At 36.5% G+C, this 27,866-nt stretch overlaps 1 protein-coding gene across 1 annotated transcript in view; it reads left to right on the forward strand.

Annotated features, from left to right (window-relative positions):
* DNAJC1 (DnaJ heat shock protein family (Hsp40) member C1) overlaps positions 1–27,866 on the forward strand; it is a 109,686-nt gene that overhangs the window by 68,542 nt on the left and 13,278 nt on the right. Inside the window, exon 9 of the mRNA XM_064505954.1 lies at positions 25,515–25,634. Coding sequence (XP_064362024.1) covers positions 25,515–25,634 — 120 coding nt within the window. The remainder of the gene's footprint in view (positions 1–25,514; positions 25,635–27,866) is intronic.

The following is a 27,866-nucleotide window of genomic DNA, read 5'->3' on the forward strand; positions in this document are numbered from 1 at the left end:
TGAATTTGAGTGAGGCCTAGTGGGCCTATTTCATCTGTAATTTTGCACCTCCTAGATGGAGTGTATAGAAGTTGTGTCTTTAGAGACACTTCTGAGAGAACAAAGGTTGTATGTACATCCTTACAGAAATAGGAGTCATGGAAATGAAAGCTTCTCAAAGAACTGTTATTAAAAAGTAAATAACTTGTTTTTCTACACTTCTACCTGGAGGCTCAGTATTGCATCTCATAAAATTGATTCATGAGCTTATTTTTTGAATCATATTCTGTTGCAAATGGGGTTAACATCTTAAGAATAAGCAAACAATTTGCAGGTGTCCTGCCTGGGTAATGAGTTTGACCTGAACAAAGTATGATGACGTGCTTCTTCCCCTTGATAACTGAATATGTTACTGCAATGCCACATTACGATTTAATACAGTAGTAGAGAGCACCTGTGCAAATAAACAGGGAAAATGTATTTTACTGATCCTAGTAGGAGCCATTTGTACATGAAGAGGAGAATGTGTGTGTCATATATCTAATTATAAGCTCACTGAGAAAATGGTCATACCACCAGTTAATTGTTCCTAACTGTTATTCACCAGATTTGCCTTTTTGGAAAGCTTTGTTTTCTTCCACTGCACCTCACAGGTGTGTACCTGGACAGCATGTCTCTCCTACGTCCCTCTTACGCTTATTGCATAGATATATAGTAAAGTGGTGTGTGACAGTCACCTCTCAGTTCCACTTGTCTTAGGAAAAAGTTCTTTCATAAATCGTTTTGGCCATCACACTTTTTCTTGGGGATGTCATGCATCACTCACGTAAAAGCTTGTTAGCACTTTTTTTCATACAATCAGCCAGGCTTGATAGCAGTTACCCATGTGGAAAGATCAAAGTAGCTTGGTAAAATAGTGTGTTACTATGTCATCCACTCAGAAATAAGATAGTGGAGTTTCTGTCCCTGATGTTGCTATCCCAAGCGTAGATGATTGCAATTCATGCCATACTGTGCGTGAACTGCTTTGCTGTGTTGACATTTGTACTTTGGGAGGAATGCCCATAATCTGTTGACTGGTTTGTTATGAAGTGCTGAACCTGCAGATTGCCTGGTTTGATAGAATCTAGGTTATGCTCAGTTATTAAATTGAAGTCAGTCCCTATGTGTGTTTTTTTTTTTTTTTAGCACATAATGATATTTGAATATTTAAGTCCCTTTCTTTTTTGAAAGTTGGCAACCTTAAATTTGGCTTAACTGCTTAAGGGGTACAATCCTGTAAGCTGTTGATTATTGTTTCTTCCAGTTTGGAAGAGTACGTTTGCCCTCTTCGGAAAGGGAATTTGGAAGACTAAGTTACTAATTTAGATGTATCAAAGCTGTATGAAAGGAAAGTTCAGATTTTATTGTTCCATCTGCAACAGGAATCTGGATATTTCTCTGACAGATATTCATCTAGGAAATAATAGAATAAAAGGCTCTTTAAAAAGGGTTTGCCAACATGGGGAAGACAATGGCTTTCTGAAGTATTTGACTCAGCTTTAAGCTTATGTAAAGAGCTCTACACATTATTTGTAGAGGAAAAGGCTGCAGTGGCACTGCAGGAAAACAAAAAAAATTGCCTTTTCATTAGAAAATGTGTATTGCTAATTATTGAAGATAACTGGAATTCTCTATTTTGTAAACCAAAATGGATACTTGGGTTTCTGTCATGGGTTTGATGGATTTAAAAGTGATGCTTTCAGAGGATGGTGTCACGGGCTTCCTGGGGGGGGGGGGATCACTTTTGCTTGGGAGCGGTAGCCTCAAGAGATGTTCTGCTGATCTTTGCAATATGTGTGGTAGGTCATGAGGTGTAGGAATAAAGTGCAACTTCATGAAAGTGAAGCTGTTAGATATTGTAATTGAAAAGAAGAAAAAAGTAAATACTGATGTAAATAAAATAGATCAGGAGAAATTGGGGCTACTAGGTAGAGAGGCTGGAATTAAGATTAATCATGATCTGGGTATAGCTCTGGAATAAAATGAATAATCTGTTTCAGCTCTTATTGATGATGATGATCTTGGATGTAAAGGCTGTCACTAATGAGCATTGCTTGGAAAGGAGAATGACCACCTCTAATGGGGAGGTAAAGTTTTAATCTCAAATTAAGAGGAATTTGCTAGGCTAATCCTCATCTTGAAATTCATGTAAAAGATTATCCTAACTGAAGAGCAAATATAGTCCTTTATATGAAGGAAAGAAATGTATGCAACTGCGGGCTTATCAGGTGACCACTGAAAAACAAAATAGTAGCTTTGTAAAAGTATATGAAAAACAAACTAAAATACAGCTGGAAGTTTACTAACGTGTATTTTGGCTTGGTCTACTAAACTAATAGTTGTTTAGAAAAATTCATTTTTTTCTGTCTTTTGTCTGATTATGATGTGGAAGCTATGAATGTACTGATTACCCTTTCCATAAGGCTTAAATATTGGAATGGGTAAGGAGCAGGCTATAGAGAGGAAAACAGCTTCCTCCGTAGGCAAGGTAAAATGGTCCACTGAAAGATGTGGAAAGAGAAGTGTGATCTGACTTATAAGGTTGCACAGCTGGCTGAAAATACGTGCTCAAAGTGCCATAAAGCTGTACCTCTGTCTTACTTTGAGAACATATTAAGTTAAGGTCCATAAGGGGCTTATCTTGTCATGTTGTTACTCTCTACTTAGAACTGGATGTGAAAAGAAAGTGTAGCAGATCTCATTTGGGACAACGTTAACATTAAGCATAAAAAAACCTGAGAGAGAATTTTTCTGTATTTCTCTGCAATAATGACCTGCCTTTAGGGCTTTTTTGTACTGTTTACATTTTTAAGAAAGAAGGAAAAATTAACAGAATAAATTAGCAAAAACAAGAGGTTTAGATAAAAAAGATATTTATAGGGAAAGGTTGAATAGATTGACTTTTGACCCAAAAGAGGGAAGCTGTTGGGAAGAACTGGATGGTTTGTTTTTCCAGTCCATTCAGGGCTGTTTTAGTTAAAATGATAATCACTTATCATTACTCAGTACCTTTCATGCAAATGGAGAGAAAGAAATACTGAATTTGATTTGCAACAAGGGAGTTTCAAGTCAGATTTGGGAACATGTGAAGGGGCAGACACATAACTGGAACATGTTGTCTGGACCACTTAGGAGATCTTTCTTTGAGCATTTATCTTGTTCTTAAATTCCATCTGTTGAGAATAGTGTGAATAGACTTGATTGTATTTGAGAGCATGGAAGTGAAGTAATGAGACCCTTGAGTTTTTTTCTATATAGGAAATCCTATACTTACCTAGCACTAAATTGCATATTCATGTAACACTGTTTAGATTATTCACGTAAACTGCATATGACTATGAAGTTGAGAGCAATTACTGAAAGCTCATTCTCATGCCAATAACAAAACTCTTCAAAGCAATCACAGAAAAATTTATTTCTAAAATTATTTTTGTTTGGTCATTGAATATTTGGACTCCCAGTCTAGATCTTCTTTCAAGTTGTTAAGAGGAGACGAGTAGATTATTTTACTTGGATTGAGCTTCTAATTTTTTATCTGTCAGCAGAAATTCACTGTTAGAAATGTTCTGTGTATGCTTGTTATGAGTTAATGGAAATTTAGAATAAAAGTTTTTGCTGGCTTTCTTCTAGGTTGCCTCATGTTGTTGCTTCCATATATTGTTAAGCCACTTATTGCATTACATTGTGGCCATTTAACCCCTTACTTTCTTGTTGGATAACCTAATATCTAGACCTAACCTATAACCTAGAGCTAGAAGAATAAAGGGAAACTTATTAACAGACATGTTTTGTTGCATCTGATTTTGTCCTGCCCTTTCTGCCAAAAATATTCATGCAAAAAATATATGTATTTACTATTTCTGGAATCATTTTATTGATGAATCATTTCCAAGTAATTTCTCTGCCGGTGGGATTTCTCTCGTATTCTTTGTTCTGATTTGATTTTGCATGATTTGTAACACACATTGTGTTCATGAGAGTTCATTGTTTATGTGAATAATGATGATGTTCTTGCATGTTCTTGGCCCTTGAGAAATCAATGGGAGATTCATCATAGTCTTCAGTGGGACCAGGTTTACAATTCTTTTTGCTTTACAGATCCCTCATCTTCTCCCACTGGAATCTCCTCTTCGTTTCATATCATTATTTGACTTAATTTGTCTCTGAAGATAGAGTTCCAAGTTCTACCTCAATGAGAGGTGAATACTTTTGACCTTTTGCTATTTGCTTGCTCTGTAAAGGGGAGAGAAAGGTGGAGAAAGACAGTACCTGATCCCTTCCAGCTGGGCCAGATGTATGGATAGAAAATCATGTTTCTCATTACTTTTGTTTTTCATGTTATCCTGTGGCACTTCTTGGCATTTGGGTGTTTTTGATATTGCAGGAGCACCTGGCTTGGTTTTACTAAAGCAGGAGGAGTAAAAACTATTTTTGTGCACGGAGATGGGAAGCTTAGATAACCTGCATCTCCTACATTTGCTACACTTTAGATTTCGCCCTTAAATAAAGAATGTTAAAATACCTTGAAACAAAAGTACACAGAAGCATTGTTTCTACACAGTTTATTAGTAGATGCTGGAAACATAGTTATCATTTTTTTTTCCAATATTTGAACTGTAGGCTGTGGTGGTCTTGTACTGCTATCTTCCTGGTTAAAATGCTGTTTGTGGTTTTGTTTTTCCTCAGTCTGAGCCAGCAAAACACTGTGTTTCTTAGTTATTGATAAATGAGTGCGCTTTTTAATCATGAAGATTTTATTTGAAAGCTGGCTGTGGCACAATTTTATAAAATAACCTTAACTCTAAAAAGGAGGTCTCTCTGCCACACAGCATTTTAAGGCAAAATGCTACACAAATGCTAAATTATTATTTTTGTTAGTTTAAAAAATGTAGTTTTGACAATTAAATCTTAGTCATTTTATAATCTTGCACATTTCATAATTGCCAGCTAGCCTGCCACCTGCTCTCTTCTGCCTTGAATCTTCCCACATCTGTGCTGCTTTGAAATTTGAGTATGCTTTTTCTTTAGTAGCAAATAACATGGTGCTTGTTCTAATCAGACATCATATGACGGATTACCTGAATACAGTTTCCAGGCTTTTAAAAAATGTTAATTCCTTAAGCAAGCCATTTGTATCTTGGCAGGATTAAGGTGCTTGTAAACCAGATGTTTTAATAAATTGGTCTTGGAGGGGAAGGGTTATTCTGTTTTAGTGTGCTACCTCAGGTCATCTAGTTTTGCAGTGCTTTCGTTTTTTTTCTCTAAGCAGTGAAACAAATATAATAACTGGAAAGCGTGCCTGTATTAGAACTCTCTCTTATTCATGGGACAGATGCACGTGAGCAAATAGCAGTCTGAGGTTCCTCACGGTGTCCTGCCAGTGTGCCTCGATCCTGACCCAGAGGGGTTGCTGTAGGTCGAGAAAGTAAATCACTCTGTGTGCCCATTGAATTTAAGGCCTCTATATTGAGACTGCCAGCAACCATACGTGTTAGTGTCAGTTATGATGCTATTCACTACGAGCTAGTCTAAGATCATAATACATTTTAACCTGAGCTCCAAACTCTCATCAAATGGTGATGACTTCGAGTCACTATTGATCTGGGCCATATTGAATTTAGTGACCCTGAGGTGAAAATCTCAGTATTCTATTACCAAACTCTTAAGCAATCTAGTGTCACTGAAAAGATACTTAATTTAAAAAAAAATTTGCATCAGAGTGGTGCTGACAGTGTTACGTCAGAAGACTCTAGGCTTTCCTGTGGCTTGTTTTGCCTTGTATAATTGCAGATTTTGCAGACTTAACCTGAGTAGTTTTTTTTTCATGCTAAAAACCCCTCTTCTGCAATTCCTATCCTATAAGTAAGTGCTGTAAGTTTCTTATTCACTTGAGAGTTATTAGTGTTGAATGAAATATCTACTTGTGTCCTATACACATATGTTTTATAACAGATTTTTTAAGCCTGAGCTCTTGCCTGAGCTCAGTGAACTGTATTTGTAGAACAATATATACATGTTTCTTCATGGTCCCAATGCTGCTCAGCTCTGTCTTCTGTGCAGCAGAATGGTGTTAATAAAATATTGAAGATAACAGTTGGGACCTTGTGGAGAAGGTGCCCTTCTGTTACATACTGTGTTTTTTGAAATAGGTAGGACTTGATTTACCAAAACAGTAGATTGGCACCTTAGTTAATCTAAAGTGTTTGCATAATTTTTTGTCCTACATATACATATTAGTGATTCTCTTCCTCTTTACTAGCTAACAAATCAGCAAGCCTAATAAACAGAAGAAAACTTGAAAAAACGAGTTTTTCAAATATTATACTAAACAGCCAATGTTTGCATTGTTTTTGTGGCTAATCTTTTTGTTTCCTTCTGTGGATGTTGAAACAGAGCAGTCATTTCTAGCAAATTAGTCTTTTTTTTGTTTCATATAGAAACAATAGAATTATGTAATCTTCAAAGCATCTTTCCTTAAAAGCAAATAATAATATTCCTTTCAGGCTTTTGCCTTAAAATATTTAAGCCACTATGGACTTTAATGTAGACTTCAATAGTTTTAAGGAGAGAATAGGTGTTTTTTTTTTTTTTAATAGTACTTTTAATTAGCAGGTTTTCCTCGAGGAGGATGACCCACGTCTTTGAATCTGGAATAGGAAATCTGTGCTTTTCAGCTTTGAATAGCAAATCATTAGTATCAAAAATCCAATTTCTTCTGGAGTATTGAACGTGCAATGCTTTTAATTTTCTCAGCTTTTCTTAAGAATGAATAAAGTTATAGGATGATGATATTTTCTTTGACGTAGCATCTGAAGTGAGTGTCTTCAGTGTTATGACAGATATACATCAAAGAACAAATTGTATTTGTAAATACAAAATGAAGAAAAGAAGTTATCTTAGTGATGGATTCAGAGAAACGATTGTTATGACTGATACAAATGCCAGTAGTATTAAACATTACACCAAGAATTATGGGGTTTTGCCTAAAATAAGTCAGGTATCTAAAAAGACTGAATAAGCACTAACTGAACAACTGCCATGTAAGAATGTGGAATTTATGTATTTCCTTTTCTACCTTTCTGTCTTTTATCTATTCATTAGGTTGGATAGGTTAACAAAGTATGGGTATCTATATAACAAAGTATATACTCTTTCTTTATCCTTATATTTATAATATAAGTAATATTCTGTTTATGGAGTACGTGATGTTCAGTAATATTCTGCTCTCAGATGTACCATGCTCAGACTGGCTAAAACTGGTGTGGGTAGAGAGCTGTCATAATCTATGCAAGCAGGAGAGTTATGCTTGCAAAGGAAACAAATAGGCAAAATATGTATTTCCCTAAGGACATTTCTAAAGGACATTAACAGCACGGTGGATAATCATTTTTATGCTAGTTAGAAAAAGATCAACAAAGCAAATGTACTGAATTAAGGTCATAGAGTTGACTTTCTTCTGATATTTCCTGATCTTGATTGAGGTTTTTAAACTTTCTATCTAATTAAAAATAGTAGCATAAGTTCTTGTCCTGTACAGAGAAGAAGGATAATACATTTTGATGTCAGCACCACGCTATAGATGCCACGGTGTCAAATTCCAGCTCTTAGTAGTTTTTCAACTGATTCGGTTTTCCAGAAGAAGTGATTTATGTGACTTTGCTGTAATAATTCAGTCTGACCACAGTTTTACATGTATGTTTTCAATACTTAGTTCTCAGTTGTTGAAGTATGTCAGTTGAAAAACACTCAAAAGCTCAAATTAATTGTGCGAAGTATTAATCTGTATGAACAAGCATATAGGGCTTTTAGCAGAAAACTGCAACTCTGTTTTAGTCCTGGGCAGCACTCTACACTCTGTTTAGACACCTGCTTGGGTCCAAACTAGGATTATATTGCTTCTGTTACTTTAACTTTTGTAACTTGGGCTGGACTTCTTGATTTTCCTCAGTTCTTCAGCCTTGTTTCATATCTGAGATTGATGTGGTAGTTTATCACAGAAAGACATGGTAGTTGACATAGGAGAAATCTTGTACCTGTGAGGAGAAGTGGGGGCTTGATCTCCTTCCCAGTCGACCATTGAAAATCTGACTCTAGCCCTTGGGGGAGTGTCTTTTCTGTCTTGAAGCTGACACCCATTCTTCATAAATGTGCTACAAGCTGTGCATTTGTAAATATGAGGCTTCACTGCACTACCTTTGTCTTCCTGTCAGCTAGGGAGAGATGTGGAAAAACACGCAATGGGACTGCTCTAATTTGGCCTAGCTGGGGCGAGGGAAATCCTGATTTCCCTTGGTGGTTCTCCTCCCCCCCCCACTTCCCAAAGCAGTCAGTCAGTTCTGTCTCTAATACAGAAAGGAAAGATGAAGAAGCTGAAGAAGGAAGAGACTCGTGATCCATGGGAAGAGAATAAGGGGAAGAAGCTGGAGGAAGATATGAGGGCTAGTTAATAGTGGTGACCTTGCCCCACTTGTTCCTGCCCATCCGATAGAAAGGAGTGATCTTAAGGAGAGGCCAGCTTTGGCACACTGTGTCCTTGTAAATTCACCAATAAGTGAGAGGCCTGCATTATAAATGTCCCTGAAATCTCCCTGGCATTTTCACAAGATCTACAACTTCAGGATGAGAGAGAATTTGCAGTTTATGGCGCTAACTTCTGGAGTGCTATTCACTAGTTGTAATGTAAATTTGAAAAGTTTTTTACTTTTCTTGGTATGAGTTCAGCTATCTTTAAATTGGAGAATGAATTTAGCTTCAAATTAATCTATCTTTAATTTATAAGTGTAAATAAATATTGATGTTTCTGTATCTTGTTTTCTAGATAAACCAGGTAAAATCTGTTCAATTTCAGCAAATTCCCTTCTTCCGAATGCCGAGTGCTGCTGCTTTGCTTCTCTTCCTCAGACCAAGGCTATAATGATTTCTAGTTAAATTTGTTTACTGAAATTGCGCAGAAATTATAATGTAGGGTAAAGTCCAGCAACTAGAAGTAAACTGATCAATGTGGGGGGTTTGGCTTTTCTTCTCCAGTAAAGATAAGATCCTGCCTTGGATTGGTTTAATACTACTGTCATCGCTGTTTTGTCACTTAGGAATTTCCAGACAAGCCGAATCTAGTTACCAGCCATTTTCTGTATAGTTTTTGACAGGCTGGATGCGGTCCTGAAAAGATCACCTTTCAATCTTCAGAACCTCAGTTCAGCACATTTAAGCACACAATTACATTCCTTTTAATTCAGTAGGAGTTGTGTCCATATTTAAAGTTAAGTATGTTTTGAATTGAGGTGTAAATTATTTGGCCTGAACCTTTCTTTATGAAACATTACTGGACTATATATTACTTGTCCAAACCTGCAAAAGAGGAGAGCATGCTTAATGATGGCACAGAATGAGAAACAGCACATTGCATTTGAGCTTTGTTTCTCGTATGGGTTACGGTACTTCCCGCCATTTCCAAAAGGCAGAATTTGTTAAATGCAGTGCTGGGGAGGAGGGGCGGTTCTTGCATCAGTTGCGATCAAATACTGTTCTGAGAAAGGGTAACCCGTGTTCTGCAGCGACCTTCGAGCTTTCACAAGGTAGACCTGCATTTACTTACTAAAATAGCAGATTTGATATGTTTTATAGCATCAGATTTTTGACATATTGCTGGTTAGAGAACATCAGCACTCTGACCACCCAGAGTTCTTACGGTGCTCTTCTCTTTTCAGTCATGAGCGAAACCATGTGCCTGTCGTTATTTTGTATGTTTACGAATACATGAAAACTTGTCAGGTTTTTTTTCTTATCTGTAATTACTCAGACTGTTGCAAAATGGAATTGAAAATTTAGTTTAGGTCATGTTCACAATGTTTTTTAGGTAGCCCATTTAGGGTCCTAAATGCACATTTTTTTTCCGATTCTTGCATGCGCCTTCTGATGGGACAGTAGATGATTTAATCTTCACAGCAAAAATTCTGGTTGACTTGAACCATGCCACAAAAAGTTTGCTAGGTTGTTGGCTAGAGATCATTCTAGAGTTTTGTTCCTTACCAAAGAGGACTTATATATTGAAACTGAATCTGTAATTTTTTGTATTCTGCTTAGCAAAATTTTCTCTCATCTTTAAACATTTTGTCCCCTTGGAGAAGAGTGGAGGATTTTTCCTGTGTGAGTTTTAATGTACTAGTAGGCCTGGCTTGATCTGCCATACTTAATAGGGAAGAAATATTTGAATACTACTGATCAAAACAATTGCTCTTTAATTGTGCAATATATTTGTGCACTTCTGAGGTGCAGTTCTCCTGTTGTGTTCAAGTTAAAAATAAAGAAATCAGAATATCCAGGCCATTTTAGGGAATAACTCTGATTACTGACAGAGCAAGATAGCATTGCCAGTAATATAATTTAGTTGCGCTTGATGTAGAAGGAAGAATGTTATTCAGACGTTAACTGTAGTGTCGAAACAATTCTGTTGGAGAAAGCTGAGATTATAATATGAAGGGAGGCAACAAAACAAAAAGTAATTTTGGATAAATCAGTTAAGATGTTTGGAAGTAGGAGAAACAGGTTGCCAGCACTAGATCAAATTAAAAAAAAAAAAGAAAAAGAAAAGAAAAAACACTAAAAATTATTGGATAAGATAGAGAAGCATGATAAAGTGTGTCAGGATTTAGCAGATGTGACTCAAGGAAAATGTTTGCAATATTATGTGTTTTAATGGGAATTTTTAAACTGAAGAGTAGAGTTGTTGATTTGAAAACAGAAGAAATCTTGAGAGAAGAAAAGGACAATATGTCTAGGTAGGAAGGTCTCTCTAAGGAACTTCTCATGATAAAGAACTGTTAGATGATACTGTTTGGATAGGTAAAGTATCTCACAGTTTAAATCTGAAAGGGTGCTGGTAATTAATGGGTCAAAAAAGAAAGTGCTCACAGCTGAGTGTTGTACTAATAACTTCTCAAACTGGAAGGCGCATCAGTAGAAGATACCATACTTTTGTCTGTACAAAAGCGTGGTAAGTAGAAGAGTCCTGATGATTAGAAAAGCATGATGCATATTCTATACCCAGGAAAAACAACCAAGAGTCTACAACTTGCAGAACTGCTTACTTAGTCTTGTATGAGAACAAGGTCATATTGAAAGTCATTCTGGGTAAGGATGCAAAGCAAAAATTAAAGTATCAATAGAACAGACAAGACTGAATAGGTGTGTGGCAGATGTAGTGATAACTAGGAAGAGCATTATCAATAAGGTGTAAAAATGGGTAGTCATTTCTGCTTTAAATTTAAGGCATTTGATTTGATAGGACAGAAATTTTGGATCACGATGCTTCAGATGAGATTCCCCTATGTTCAGCTGGATTACTGTATGAACGCTGTCATAATCAGAAAATCTGCTTTAAAAGCATGTAATGCTAGTTCATATATTTAAAAATTGAATGGATTTTTACGAGGAAAGCATCAAAGGTTTTAGTGGCAGGTTATACTTAGTATTCCTGATGATACACTAGTTCCTCAGATAAGGTAATCAAGATAACAGATTATATACAGACCGAAAGAGTGCAGTCTCTTGGTTAGTACTGCAAAGATTAAAAACAGATGGAAAAGACCTGAGGGTTCCTGTGAAATGGCAAGTGCTTGAATGGTTGAAGCGTTTACTGAACTAAGTTGTAGATAGTGGCATCCAAATCCTTGAGACCAGTGGAAGCCTTGGCTCATTTTCCTCTTTTGAAGCCTGTTTGTCTAAAGCTGGTGCACTGGCCTTGTCCATGCCGGTCAATGTGTCTGTCTGCCCCCACGGGATCATTCGTGAGCCCCTCAAGCAAGCCCAGAGGGAGAGCAAGTGGTGTCAGCGACGAGGCCTCCTCCATTAAAGCCCAAAAGGGCCCTCGTAGGGAGGCCCCTCGGGTGACTGCCTTGAGGGAAGCTGAGGCAAAAGAGAGAGGCAGGAGGTGGCCTGATGAGTCCCGGTGAGAGCACGTCCTCTCTGCTTCCTCCAGACGGGAACTGACCAGGACCAGGGCCGGGAATGGCTGTTCAGAGAAAGTCTGCTTCCCAAGGCCTCGGAGCAGTAGGAGGAGCTTGACGGGCTGGAGAATTGGCCTTTCTGTGCTTTGGGGCCCTTGGGGGTTGCCTGGCTGCTGCCGTGTCCACTCCTGGCCCCTGCATGTCCCTGATGCACTGCTGCCTGTTGGCTGGCAACCCGCTGTGAGGTGTGTGGGGCGCAAGGTTTCAGAGTGGGCAGGTGCCCTGGGGTGGGGACAGGGGTGGCCTCAGGGTATTGCTGCTCTGCGCAGGAGGAGGTGGCTGGCACGTAATGCTGGCTTATATATTTAAGATTCCAATAGATCTTTATGGGGAAAGCATCAGAAGTTTCTAGTGACAGATTATACCTAGTATTCTTGATGATATGATAGTTCCTCAGGTAAGGCGATCAAGATAATATACAGGAAAAGTGTAGGCTGTTGATTAGTACTGCAAGGATTAAAAACAACAGATGAAAAAGACCTGAGGATTCTTGTAAAATGGCAAGTGCTTGAATGGTTGAAGAGTTTAGTAAAGTCACCTAACATGAAAGTTCGTATGCACGTGCTAGTTAAAGATTAGGTTCAGTAATAGCAGCTGTGGTAACCTACCAGTAAACAAGTATTTGGGGGGTGGGAAGCAGATTTGTGAACATAACTGGAAGCAGTGGCTTTGTGTAGCTGTGCGTTTCATGTAATTAGATCTTGAAGATAGAGGCTGAGATAGAATACAAATAAATATTCAGAATTCTTACAGGAAAAGCTGAATTTTGGGGGCAACAATAATCTGTTGATTGAATACTAAAAGAGATTGCTGCTGCAAGAGTCCTTAACACAAAGAGAAAGAAGCAAATGTTTGCTTGGACACAAACTACAAAAGAGGTCTTTACGTGACGCAAGTACATTTGAAAGGGAGAAGGAATACAGAAAAGCTGGCTAGAGGATGGAAGTGGACAGCACTGAGAATCAGTAACTCAGCAAGATTAGCAGTGTAGTAAGATCTTATTTATTATGACACAGTCTTTGAAATTGAGGATGTTTTAGTATATTGATTTTTTTTTTTCATACTGTATGTTAATGTTTTCAAAACGTTCATAACATGCTGTGTTATCCTGAAGTGGATTAAAAAAAGAGTATATTTTATACTGCCCGAAGCTGTCAAAGGTTTGACATGTGAAGGAAAATTCTGCTTAGTATTTCATGAGACAAATAATAACCTTGCAAGGAAAACACTTGTTTCTAATAAAGCCTAATCATATGCTTTAATGTATCTGCATACCTTTGGGCTTGTCTTCTCTAGCACATTTAACAGCATGACCAAAGATTTTAAATGTATCAAGCAATTATGAAAAAAGTTACCACCTGCAGTCTGTTGGGCTTACTACCCTAGGTACTTATTTACTGAGGTTTATGGAAGTTACAAAAGTTCTTTTCCCAAAGAATTCATTGACGTATGTATTCCAGAGGATTTGTGATTTTATGTTCTCTAACAAATGGAAATACTTTAAAAAGTGCATTAAAAGGTCCAAATGGAGTGGTGCTTTGAGAGAGAATTAAACTGAAAACATTTATTCCCTTTCTTTGGAAATTTGTCTCCAGACTAATGTATCACAGGCCAAACCTAATTACCTATTCAACCTGTAGTTTATTTGGTCTGCATGCCTGAGTGTCCTACAATCAAATTTACTGAAGAGCTTCTCACTTTTTTCTGCATTAAAAGAATTGCCTCAAAGCATCTGACAATTAAAAAATAAATGAGTTAACACTTTCTGCTAAGTGCTACCAGTTAAGTTGTAATATGCAATTAAAAACTACATTTTAATTTCTGTTCAATTACATTGGCTCAAATAGTAATTTTTGGTGTTATATTTATGAACCATTAAATTGTGACATTTTTCCTCTGGCTTGCTTGATAGAAAAGTAGATTTGATATTGAGAATGTGGTAAGAAATAACATTCTGTCCTTCCCCCCATGTTTTACCATTGTAACAAACAGAAGAAGACAAAACAAGCTGGGTTTTGTATAAATACTGTAGAACATTTTTGGTTCAAAAGCCATGGAAAAAATGCCATAATTGGAATTATTTTTCATGTGTTTGAAAACTCTCTATAGTAGGAATATTCAGATTACATTATAATAATGTAGGCTTTTGAAAAACTTTTGCACTTATTTCGCCTTGTTTACTGCTGTGTGTTAAAGAAAGCTTCATATTAGATGTAGAATTAACACTCAGTAGCATCCTACCTGTGAAAACAGAGCATACTGCTAATGGCAGAGCAGCTGCCTTTTCAGGTGCATGTCGCTAGATATACATGCAGTAGTATCTTTTGGGTTTAGCTGCTTTGTAAAGATAAAAGGTATTTGTGTTAATATGTTGTAAATTGGAATTAGTTAATATATTTTTGTGTTAATACTAGAGGGAGCTTCCTAGATAGTGAGATCTCGACAGTATTCTCAGAATTTCTGTTGAAATTTAAACAAGCCATGTGAGAATGGGTGTAGAGTCTTCCTTCCCCTCTGAACCCTGCTCCCTCCAGGTCCTTCCAGCATACTGAAAGACACTTCTAGGTTTGAGGCATTCTCTAATTATCAACCTAAATTAATTTATGGTAAATTAATGCCCGAGTGCTCATGTCCCGCTTCTGTGACTTGGTCTGTTTGTCATGCTATGTAACTCTGTGTAGGGCTGTGAACAGGATCAGAGAACCAATCTGAATTAAAGAAAACCCTGCCTAAAAAGCATGTGCTTTTTTATACCTACATCAGTTTCCTTATATGATTTGCAAGCCATTTTGCTGTCAGAAGTGAGGGGTTAAGAATGGGAAAAGGCTTTAAACAGCTGCAGTCTGTATTGTCACCGCACAACTTCCCTCTATTGTGAAACCCCCACCTCAAATTTTTGTGCAAGAGGAGTTATTTATTTCCTCATGTCGTCAAGAATAGCATTACTCTTTCTTGTCCCTCTCTCTCTGGAAAGACCTTATTTCATCCACTTGGAGGTATCATTTGCTTTTTTTAAATCTCCAAATAACACTGAAGTTCATAGTTACCCTTTCACCTGACTCTTCTTATGTCACTTCCAGCTGATGAGCTTCCAGCTTATGTATAATGATTATACAGCTTATTTAATGTCATCCCATTTGTCTTACCAGTAATTAGATTCTTAAAGTTCTTTAGATATGTTTATCTCTGCCAAAAGTCAACTTTTAAAAATACCCTTTTTTTCTGATATCCCATCCTGATATTACATACTAGAGATGTGTGTTTACCAAATCTATAGCTTAGGGCTGGAATCAACTGTAAGAGATCTAGTCATGTTTTCTGCTGTGAAACAGGCTCAAATACTGCAAAGTGACCTGGGCTTTTATTAGATGCTGAATACACCTGATTTTGGTGAGGACACAGCAGCTTGGTTAGACCATGGCGGAGAAACCATTGCAGAACAGTCTTTCAATTGCTGTCCCAACCTGATAGCTCGGTGTTCTCCACACAGCAGCATCAGCATGACTGGTGGTTCTGCCTACGCAAGAAATAAGAATACAGGGTAGGAAAAATACACTTTTTGTTCTGAGGTTTTCAAAACTTTATGCAAGTGGGACTAGCAGGAGAAAAATGGCAGCAGTGATGTGGTGAGGAGTGGGTGAGATCCGGGAGGGCTTGTTGCTCCTGAAGTGTCATCTCTCCTTCCTGCAGGGTAAGTTTGTCACAGGGAGGAAGACCCCTGAAACAAAACTCACATTAACTAGAGATGCGACAGCAGATTATAGGAGGATGTGCCTCCATGTGTGTGTTGTGGCTGCATGGAAGAGTTCAGGAGATTTTGGGTGCATTTCTGTGTTATTGTTGATAGATCAGTAGTTCTTCAAGCCACATAAAATTTTAAGTGTAATACTGAAAAAACTTTTATAAGCTGTTAGTGATTAGTTTAAAAATGTCAGTAATCTTTGTTAATGATTTTCTAACATATAGATTACTGATACCTTCACCCATATTTAACTGTTTTAACAGGGCTTTGTGATTCAGGATACAAGAATGTTAAGTGGTATGTACTTAACATAAAGTCATTGACTTTAACTACATTCTCAAAGAATGTTAGGGTAATGTCTGTTTTAATTCACTAAAAGAAAGTATTTGAGAGAAACTACTTATTCACAAAATATGAGCTATGTCTTTCCTGATCGAGGAAAACTGAAATAGAAATCATTATTCAAAATGCCTCTCTTTTATTGAAGAAAACCAGGGTAGAAAGCTGGTCAGTTAATTTAGGCTTCGGTTACTATTTGAGGACTGTCTAGAGAGTAAAATTATTCTCTGACTTTAAGTGAGGTTGTTTATGCTCTAATAACTTTATGCTTGTTTGTGTGTCCTTTTCATAAATGCTCATTTTATCTATGTATTTTATGGAATTGTCACTTTTGTCTGTGAACTCTTTGAACCTTTGTGTTCATGAAAGGGCTTTCAGTGTTTCAGCAGAGGCAACCAATAGATGTTGCCTTTTAAAGGAGGCCTTGGTCACATACATCTTTAGAATGCATATTACCCATGGAAGATTTTTCTTTTTTATAAGCTACTTTAGATCCTCTTTAATGGCAGGCATTCTATGGTCCTGCCCAAAAAAAGGCGAGGAAAGAAGGGAGGGAAAAAAAAAAGGGAAAGCAAAAAAAAAAAGAAGAAAAAGCTGTGAATAAAATCCATCTCGTTTGTTTTGCTATACCAGATAGATAACAATTTTCTGATTTATTTCTTTTGGAGGTACATTTGCATGCTGCTGTACTCCTAAATAAGTTTTACTTTAAAGCTGGTGTTTGTCCTGCTATGGTAGGTGCTGGTTAAACTTTTACTCCTGCAGTTTTGAGGAGACCAAGGAATTCTTCCTCCAAGCTTCTCCTAAATACAAAGAACAAGGATACTGTCATTTTTTACTTAAAATTTTCATTTAATTTCTGTCATACTTCTGAAAATATTTACAATAAAATGCTGAAGTGTTTTGTTCATTCTTCTTTCCTCTCTGTTTTTCAGGGGACATAGCTTTAAGCTGATGATGGTACAGTTCATATCAATGACTAGTTATTATTAACTCAGTATTGTAGAGCAATTTCATATTTGCAACAGCTCTATTGACAAAATATTTTTATGGAAGTAATTTAGAGATGTCTTCTGAAGTGTTCTTGTTCTGTACAACCTAAAACAGTATTAGTGTTCAGGATTGCTTTCCTGTACAGAGTTTTTAAAAGATGGATTGCAGTGCTTTTAAAGAAAGTATTAAAAACAACTCTTTGCTCTTAAATCCTAAAGTAGGGATAAGTAACGAGTAGGAAAGGGTATGAAAGATCACTTTCAAACCACTTTGTGTAATTCTAGGAGTTACAGGAAAAAAGGTGGAAAACAGACATAGAGAAAAGCTGTATAAATTATTCAAGGCCTGGAAATGGCACATATTGATACATAGAGACAGACCTTTTAATTTAGCAGGGATCTTCACTGGAGAAGGTACTTGGTATTAAAGAGCTGTTCAGTGTAGAAGGGCACATAAGTGCCAATGGCTAGGAGGGAAAGCTGGAGACATTAAAATGAATCTAGTGTAAAAGCAATCATCCTGTGAGTATACAGCTCATCCCGTGTTTCATTTTAAGTCACTTTCTTGCCGCCTGTTCTGTCAGATGACTAATTACTTCTCTTTTGGAGTATCTGCAAGTTTCTGAATATAGTAATAACTTTAAAAATTGTCTTACTGCTTCACATACCTGCTGCTTATCTTGATTTATACTTCCTTTTTATCCTCCTCCCCTGCTTTTTGTCTGTCTGTTAGAACACAACTAAGGTGTGGATTATAATATGTCTAGGAATAACACTGACAGCACTGCGGATACTACTGTCAGTGGTGGTGGGAGAATCTATTTTTCACTTAGGTTTTCCTGCTAAGGTTAAGCAATCAACATATATAGGTACATAGAGATACGCAGCTTTCAAGTGAAGTAGCTTAATGATAATTCCTTTTTGACATGCATTAACTATGAAACATATTTGAAAATACAGATTTTAGTTGAAGTTTCTGAATAGATGGCAGCTGTTTTTGTTTTCTAAAAAACGTAAGGAAAGCTGCTATACTGACATTATAAAGTTTAAGAACATATTTGAATTTTGGTTTTTAATATGATTTAACTCTCAAAGTAAACTTAGAGCTTTTTTTTTTTTAATGTTTAAAAATCATCTATTAACTTGCAGTTAGAATGGGTTTACAGACTCCTTGAAGCTTTTCAAAAAGTTTGTCAAAACTGTGACTTTATCAGTATGGTAGCCAGTAGAAAAAATCTCAAATAACCCATTCTACCAGAATGAATTTATTCATATCTCACACTATAAAGTGAAGAGAGCTGTTTGAGTGAAAAAAATTCTTTGAGTAAAAAAAAATCCTTTGAAAAGGGAAAGGTTTATGCAAAAGAACATAAGATCTGCAAGTCAAATGCAAATCCTTACTGAGGTAAGCTAAAGGACTTTAAGGATCATCTTGTTAAACATACAAACACTAATGACTTCTTTCAAACAAAGCAGATGAAGGAACCCTGCCAAGGAATTTGTAAAAGTAGTAGATCATCAAACTATAAATCATTTCAAGAAGATGCTAAGGCTTAAAGTCCTTTTTCACTAGTGTTTACTACAGAGGAGTTAAGAGAGTTTTCAGCATCGTTTACAGGAGGCAAGTTGGAGAGACTGTTTTAGATTGAAGCATTCAATCCAGTGCCTGGAACTATGGTCTTCACCTGTAAGTGAAGACTTCACATTTAAACACTACTGTTAATACTTTAGCAATTACTAAATGGGCCCTGGAATGAGAGATGGAAATGGGATATCAATTTTTGAATTTTCTTGTAAGATTCTGGGAATTACAGAGTAGTTATTTCTGTACTGGGTAATTGGTTGAAATTATGAAATGAATAGTATTAGTAGATGCACCAAGTTAAAAATAATAGTAAAAAGTGAGTATGAATTTAGTGAAGAAAACTTATGCATCGCTACTAGAGCTTTTTAGGTTACTTGCGTTTCATTAAGCTTTTGACAGGTTCTGTCAGCAACACTTCTTAAAGAGACAAAGTGATTATAAGATAAAGGGAAGATCTTTAGAGTGATACTTAGTCAAAGAATAGGTAAGAAAGTTAGAGATACATGCTTGTTATTACAAAAGGTTACCAGTGGAGCTTCGTGTGTATGTGTGCTAGGATCTGTTTAATACTAAAGAGGTGGTGTGGTGAACTGCAAGTCTGTAGATGATCCAGAATTATTCAGGACAGGGCTAGTTGAAATGACTGTGAAAGCTGCCTTCCAAACCAGGCAAGGTCTAGGAAAATCTCACCTCTTAAGAGTCTTCTCTTTTTCTACTGATTCTCTTACAGTAGAAAAGGATATCTTCAAATGTGTGATTGGACACTAAAGAAATCAAGCTGCTTACTGGTAGTATAGTATTTTTGCTCTCTATCCTTTCTCCTACAGTAGGTACAGAGGTGTAAGACAGGGCAAAAATACATTGGACAGAGAAAGAAAAAGGTAGCAAGGGATGGTGAGGAGAAATGGGAATCTGAATGTGTGTGAGGAGAAAGCTTATTATGTTGAGTAAGAGCAAAAATGAGTGAAGAGAGCAGACAACTTCATCATCATCTTTGTAACATAGAAATGGATTCAGCTGTATGCTTGTCCAGGTTGCTGGTAGCTGTGAGGGAAAGAATCTCTTCCTAAAACATCTGCCTCTGCACATGATAAAATGCCTGACACTAAGGCAGATGAAACTTTGTACTCCTGTTCTGTTCTCGCTCTTTAAGAGGTGTTGTCCATTTATGTATGTTGTTTAATCTTTTAAGGCTTTTAATGCTTACAGCTCAGATATTCATTGTGTGAGGAACAGTATAAAAAACTGGTTGTGATTAGGTTATTATCTTGACAAGATTATAAGTGAAGTGAAAATAATTAGTTGTATCCTAATATTTGTTTATGGTTGCTTTAAAAAATCTAAAATTAATAATTATGTATCTCAGAAGTTTTAGACCTAACTAATACAATGTTTAACATTAAATTAGTTAAGTTGCCAGGACGAGCACTCACACAAGAGTTCAAACGAACTCCAGGAATGAAATAATTGAATTAACTATTTATTTTCTTGGGTGCCTGAGGACTAAGCTTTCGTAAATGTGACATTAATTCTATTTCTTTACTAAGTTTTCAGTGGGATTCAGGGAACTTACAGGCCTGTATATCTGATATCTGTTTAGGGGAAACAGAAACTGAAATAAGAAATAAAATTAGAGAGCATCAGATAAATAAGATGTGGTTGGCATCCTGAATATTGCTTCTTTAAAGGAAAGTCCTGCCTTAAACCCTCTCGATGTCTTTTAAAAGTTGATAAATGTACATGGAAAAAGTGATCTGATGGATAGAGTCTCTTTGAGTTTCCAGAAGGGTCAACACTGAAGTAAGAGAGTTTATCAATGATACGGCTATTTAGGATAGTGAAGATGAAAGCAGACAGTTAAGAACTGCAGAATGATCTTATGAGTTTGAGGGATTGGGCAATAAAATGGCAGATGAAAATTCACTGTAAGTAAATGTAGAGTTGCAGGTGTTGACATAGGGGGTGACTGTCCTCCTAAGTTCATGCACAAGATGGGCTCTGAGCTGGCCATGATCGCTAAGGTGTGACATACTAGGCGCTATGACTGCTGGTGTCGTGAAAACACCAGTTCCATATCATTCAAAAAAAAAAAAAAAAAAACACCCAACAAATCAGGTGTTAGAAATTTTTGAGAAAGGAATAGAGAACAAAGAGAAGCATCATTATTCCACTGTATAAATGGATGGTTAATTCTCCCTTGAATGCTGTGTGCAGTTTTGGTATCTCATCTCAAAGAGGATATATTGGAATTGGAGAAGGTTCAGAAAAAGGCATCAAGGATAATCTAAGGTATGAAATGGCATTTACATGAGAAACCAGTTGAGTAGGCTAGGACTCTTTAGCCCCAAAGGACAACTTATGGGGGAATATTATAGAGGGATATTTTAAGCAAAACTGTAAGTGACATGCAGAAGGTGAATAGAAGTAGACTATTTGCTGGTTCTTCATTGAAAAGCAAGATCTAGGGGTCATCAAAGCTAGCAGCAGCCAGGTTCAAAAGAGAAAAAACGAGGTGGTTCTTTGCATAACGGAGAGTAGGTGTGCACAGCTCCTCATGAAGGATTCTGCAGATCTGGAAAGTTTAAATTGATTCAGAAGAGACTGGACAAGCCCTTGAAAGAGAGATTCATTGATGGTTACTAAATAGATGAACTCTTTCCAGCTACAGAAATCCTGTGAGCTGAAAATAACTGGATGATGGGAAAGTATTCAGGGAGCTATCATAAGTATCATCTATGCTTACCTTGCTCTTACTCTTGGTATCTGCATGTGGCTCCTGTTTTATTCAAAGCTGAGTGAGAGTGGAAAGGATGAGTAATAAACACAGTCCTTCCTGTTACCACCAAGTGTGTGGTAAAGTTTTTTGCAGGTGCACTCCCTGAGCACAAGTGTTGAGCTTCATGGCCTAGCTTGACCATCGATTTGAAACACTATAGCTATCCTTGCATTCTTGTTGGCTGGCTTAATAATAATTGTGATAGAGCAAGTTGGATTTGAGTAACATTTTGAAGGACCAAAAGGTCTATGTGAATATGTTGAGGGTTTGAATATGAATTCAGGTTAATAATACTCTGTTGTAACTTTAGTCTGTCTTCTGTGTTCATCAAATGGCTGGATCACAAAGCCAGAGTGTGACTTCAGCAGATGTTTTATAAGTAAAGCAAGAAATTTTAGGAATATGGAGGAATAATGCAAGAAGAGTAAGAGATTATGGGCCAGAAATTAAATTGAGAATACTTTTATATCCTGTTCTTAATGTGTTGTTACTGGGCAGAAACACCAGCCACCAGTAGGCGTAATATATCCTGAATTACAAAACTGTCTGGGAGTTTACTAGGACCCTTGTTCTACAAATGTTTACATAGGTCACTTTTAAATACATGCCGCCTCATGGTTTATTTGAAAAATCGGGGACTAGAAGTGCACAAAATAGTGAATTAACTAAAATCTGATGAAATTTAGCACAAAATCCTGGCCAGATTTTAAATGTTAGCCAAACTTCCATACAACCCTGACTTCAATTGAAGAATCTACCTGTATGTTGATGACAGGAAAAAAGTGTCTGAGGCTGAAATTTAATCTAAAAAAATCTAAATTACCTCTTATTGTCAAATTAATATAAATACCTGTTAAACAAAGGGCTTTGTTTATAAAGCCTCAAACACTAACCACTTTCCCATTTTATCAGTAAAATGGTATATATGTTTGTAGTTCTTAATGTTAACAGTTCTAAATGAGCCAAACAGATTTCCTGAAAACAAATGCTGCATTGTTCACTTAAAAATTAGCTTTTAATGTCAATGAAAAATAGAGCTTTTTATATTAAAATGTCTTAGTATGTAAACTCTGTCATGCTGAAAGAGGTGGTATGGAATTGCTAAGTACAGATGCACATAGAACAGTGATGCTAGGCAATAAAGCACATTCGTATTTCTTTTCTTTAGAAGGCACAAAGCAGTTTGGGTGAACTGGTCCTTATATTGCCAGCTATGTGCAATAAACCGTATTAAGGGACTATCATTTGAGTGAATGCTATGAATTTTTTAATATTACATGTCTTTATTTTCATTTTAAAGACTGTAGACCATAACTGTGTGCTTTTCATTTTGTATTCAGTATGGAGAGTTAATCCCAGAACGGGGCTTTTCTGATGCAAAATCTGAATGCTTGTGTAGTCACAACAGCTGTCCCCTCACCATGTGGTGTCTTCCATTACTTTACTGTAGAGATGAATTTTGGCCCAGTGTTTCAGTAATATTGGACACACATGGTTTTAGGTGACAAAGCAGTATGTTTATGCATTCATTTGACTCTCACAGTTACAGTTGGCTACAGATTAGAACAGGGAGAATACATTCACACCATGACCACCCTCATAGCTGCTTGTAGTAGTTGGATCACAGTAGGCGCTGTTGCATCTAAAGACACAATTAACTATTGCTGCGAAACTGCAAATTCACAAAAGGTCTTTACAGCTGTACTGGTTAACAGCAGATTTTCTAAAAGCTTTTTCAAAGTTTTCCAGATTTTTAAATGTTTTAGGTTTTTACATCTTAAAATTATTATTGGGTTGAAATAAGATTAACATGTCGATATTTTACTTTAGCTAATGAATTCTTGTGCTCTGAGTTAGCTGTGTAATTAGTTACAGATCTACAGAATGATCGTAGCTTTGTTAGGTATTTAGAAAGATAACCTCATGAATTCCGTAATATTTAAAAATGAGTAATAAAGTTTTGAGCACACTGAATAATCAAAGCTTACCAAAAAAGTCTAAAAATAAAACTTAACAGAAAGCTTCCAATGCTTGTACATCACTGAAAAGTTCATCTCAATTTCCGCATGTAATGGTTTAGATATGCTTTGGATATGGTGAGAAAGAATAGCTGTGCATTTGCTTTTTAAAAAGACAGTTTTTATACACGGTAAATAGAAAATTACAGTAAATTACATATTAAGATGTTTGATGTATGAAGTTTCACTAATTTTCGAAGTGGCTTTTTAACCAAAGTCTTGGAACAATTTTTTATTTAAAAGATAGTGATGAAATTTTATTTTTAGAAGTAGAATGTTAAGTATCCCAAAACTTCCTTTCTAAAAATCTCAAGGAAATATTTTTGAATAAAATATTGTATGGAGTATGTTTATTTGTTTAATACAATAAATGTAACAAAGTTATTGTGCAATGTGGAGGTCTGCAATGTATTTTAGCACTTCTGCTATAGGCCAGAGTGTAATTATATGGTTATACATGCAACGGGTGTGTGAGATCTCTCACATGCACATACACATGTTGTTTAAACATGTTTTGTTTAAATCATCATAGATAATGAATTTTATACTTGTATTAAAAGCTATACAGATATGAACGTCTGGGGCTTTCAGGATTGAATAAAGGACTACATGGATCCAAACTAGAACGATTGATGAAATCCTTGCTACTATTGGCTATTATTTACTGTCTTTTAAGTGGCAGGTTGTATTTATGCCAATTTATCTGCTTCAGGGAACACTCTTGATAGCAGAACAAAGTGAATAAAAGTAGTTTGCTTTGCAAATGAATGCAAATGGTGGAGCCTTTCGGGAAGCCCTTTAACAGGAGCAATGCACTTTGATTATGAGTGAAGCTGCCATTTGGACATGGTGAAAAGAGCACGCTTGAACCATTGATTGGGGGAGACAGTAAAAAGTCAGGAAGGGCCCCGTTAAGCTTGCAGTGCGGCAGGCGGATGTCAGTGTGGTTAGAGCACAGTGGGAGAATGACAGGCAGGATTAGTGTCAGGGAGAAGCTTTGCAGTAGTTGTGGAGATGGTCCCTGGGGTCACTCACCTCTGATTGTTGTTCTGTGCTGATGGCTCTGTAATGCAAACTGCTTGATATATGCCTGTTCATTATCGGAAATGGTGATTAGAAGAGGTATGTCATAAAGAATTCTTTAAAAAATAAATAAAAATGGCAAACTAGTGCTTGTAACAAAGGTTCGGCTCCGAAGTCGCTGCCAATGATGCTACGAATGTCAGAGATGGTTACTGGGGCTTGCTTTCTGAGGCAAGCAAAATTTCATGGCTAGAATTAAGTGTGCTTCCTTGCTTTGTTCAGTTTTATTTGGCCGTTATGAAGACAGTTATTTTTAACAGGTTGTCTTATGCTGCTAGAGTAAAACATTTTAATGTGTTTTGGTTATTGGATTTTAGAGGCAGTCGGTTTGTTTTTGTGGCATGACTGGTGCTTTGTGGGGGTTTTTTGCTTAATAGTCCTAATGGTGTATTAGAATCAACAGATTTCATTTCTGAATCATCCAAGAATGCTAGAATATATGGTGGTTACAGTGACAAAAAGCTGAAGTGAATATTCTGTTTTGTTTACAGGCTTTTTAATATACAAAAATGAGGATATTTTCTTCTGCTTTGGTGAAAAAATCTTACGTGTGAAATTAGAAAAAAGCCTGCAATTTTGTATTTTAAACTGTGATTTAATCTTTAATAGAAGTATTGTTGCTTTTGATCTATACTGCATTGATATACTGTGTATACATTGTGTAAATGTGTAAATACAAATTAAATAGGTAATATATATTATATGCAAAATGCATTTTTTGAACATTAAGGATTTGTAATGTTTTACTGTTTTTCTATTGTTTTTATGCATATTCAGCAATGAAATAGAGCGATGGTACCCAGATACTTGAAACTATTAAATTGGTTGGTTGGTTGTTTTTTTCACATGGTTCGATTAATGCATGTGAAGATTTTTTTTTCCCCCCAGTATGTTACCCCACAAAAATGTGTCCAATATCCCAGTGCAATGAATGTTTTACAAATGTTTTACAGGCACCTGAATGGACAGAAGAGGACCTCAGCCAGCTGACAAGAAGTATGGTTAAGTTCCCAGGGGGGACCCCAGGTCGATGGGAAAAGATTGCTCACGAATTGGGTCGATCAGTGGCAGATGTGAGTTCACTCAGATTTGCATTGTATAGAGAGTGACAAACCAGAACAAGACAGGCAGCGTAGAAGGCAGGCATATATGGGGCTGACATTGTCTTTTGAGAGAGGCTACAATCCTTTTAGGACCTGGAAGTGAACCATTAACTAACTATGCAAGAAGCAGATGTCAGCCAGTCTCTTGCTCCACAATTAACAGCTGTAACTGATCAGCTGTGTGGGGCATTCTGGTGCTTAGAGACTGGAGCTACTGTAACCCAGGAACAGAAAAACCAGTGCTGCTTTTTTATAGTAACGTCCTCTAACTACAAGAGAGTATTTGTGTGATTGGTTAAAGATTACATTTCTGTTTTAAGCCGGTCCCTACAAAATATGTGGATGAGCTAATGGTGTTTAGACAGGTGGTTTCCAGTAATTAAACTGAAATATCTTTACAAACTATAAAACAAGTGGTACATATTTCAGTCCATTTTTCTAGATTATAGCATGGTTAATAACGGTATTATGGAAAATGATTAATATCCTTGTTGATTCATATTTTATAGTATTGAACTATACATCAAAGAAAGTTTGTACTTATGGATTTAAAGTGTTATGATCTTAAAACCCTCTGGGGCCAGGCTGTAAAAGACTTTTCCTTTTTAAGCAATAGATTACTAGAACATGATGTACGGTGTCTGCTGAGGACCATTTGACAGGCCTTTCAGCTGACCCTATTTAAAAGGTTCTGGAAGGGTTAATGAGAATACTGTTTAAATTTGTCGATGTACATTTTGAGATTAGGTGTTCTTTATTTATTATATTTCAGCAATTATCTTAAATAATGGGATGGGAAACAAAGTCTTTGGTTGTAGTGAAACATTAAGCCACTATAACCTTCTGGGCAATTTGCATACTTCTAGCATGTTTGGATTGTTTCTCTTCCTGTTGACATAATCACAAAAAGATATTTTTAGAAGTTTTTTTTAAAGATTTAATGTGTCTATACAATTCTGCTACTCATACACACTAGAAAGCAAGCCATTTTCATTCCTATTATTTAAGAACAAGATATATAGTTTGTGGATAAGCTCTAAGGGTCTTGATGTGAACATAAGCAAGAAGTTACTAACTTGTTCTGGAAATGAAATGCTAATTATTTCATTTTGAGATTCTGTTTAGTGTTGTATGCCATAATACTAGATTGGGGTGGCTTTATTAAAAAATGCTGTATTTTCCTTGCAGATTTTAATAGTAAAATTATTTCACATGACTTGATAGTATGCTGTATGCATGGGAAAAATCTTTGAGATTACTTTGAAAAACTGATGAAACTGCTTGGTACTGCTAATACAAGCATGCTTCCACATCTGCCCATTAGAAAACTAACAAAATCTTAAGACTGCCTTTTGTACCTGTTTTCTGATTTATTCCTTGAAGCAGGTGTAAAAACATTCTTTTATAAAGAACCTTTTGCTTAATATATTTGGACACTATACTTGCACACGTCCAGTACTGGAAAGTAAAGGGAAGGTCAGTTGCTTCTTCCATTAGGAGAGAAGTCTTGGGAAACATGGTCTGGGTAGGGAACTGGATAGGGAAATGGAAGAAAGGTGTATGTTCTAAGAACCGATGTTTTTCTTGTACGAAAGGAGGAGTCTTGGGGGGATTTTTATGTATGGAGAAAGGTCTGAGTGCAATCTTTTTTTACTTCTGGTGACCTCCAACTGTAAGTGTTCTCCACACAATTTTTTATTTCCCTGAAGATTTCCCACTATTGATAATGCTAGTTCAGCTTTCCTGACTTAGACTAGTTACTAATGTCTCTGTTACTTTTATCATTGCATTGCACAGTTAGTGGCTGGGTTTTAAGAGGCAACACTTAAAAGCTTCCTGGAAACATATTTTCTCTGGTTCTCAAATTACTGCATCAGTATTAGGAACGTTTAAACTGGGACCTACTTAAGATATATCCATTCAGTTACTGAGCAAGATGTACAATTTATCCTTTATACTTGTTGAAAGGCACACAGAATTAGAATATGAATTTGCAGCAAGGGTTCCTAAGCTTATTTTGCTTGGGCACTGCCATGATTGAAAGAGAAATGTTACGCTAGAGCTGGAGGAATAACTCCTGGGTTTGTAAGACTTTGTGCACAAGAAAAGAAGTGTTTGCATATGCAGGCAGTGTTTACTGCCCGAACAACTGTTCCCCGTTTCCACTGTTTTTTTCTGTTTTGAAATGGCTTGTGTAGTATA

This window comes from Dromaius novaehollandiae, chromosome 2 (assembly GCF_036370855.1).
Source record: "Dromaius novaehollandiae isolate bDroNov1 chromosome 2, bDroNov1.hap1, whole genome shotgun sequence".
Classification (NCBI taxonomy): Eukaryota; Metazoa; Chordata; class Aves; order Casuariiformes; family Dromaiidae; genus Dromaius; species Dromaius novaehollandiae.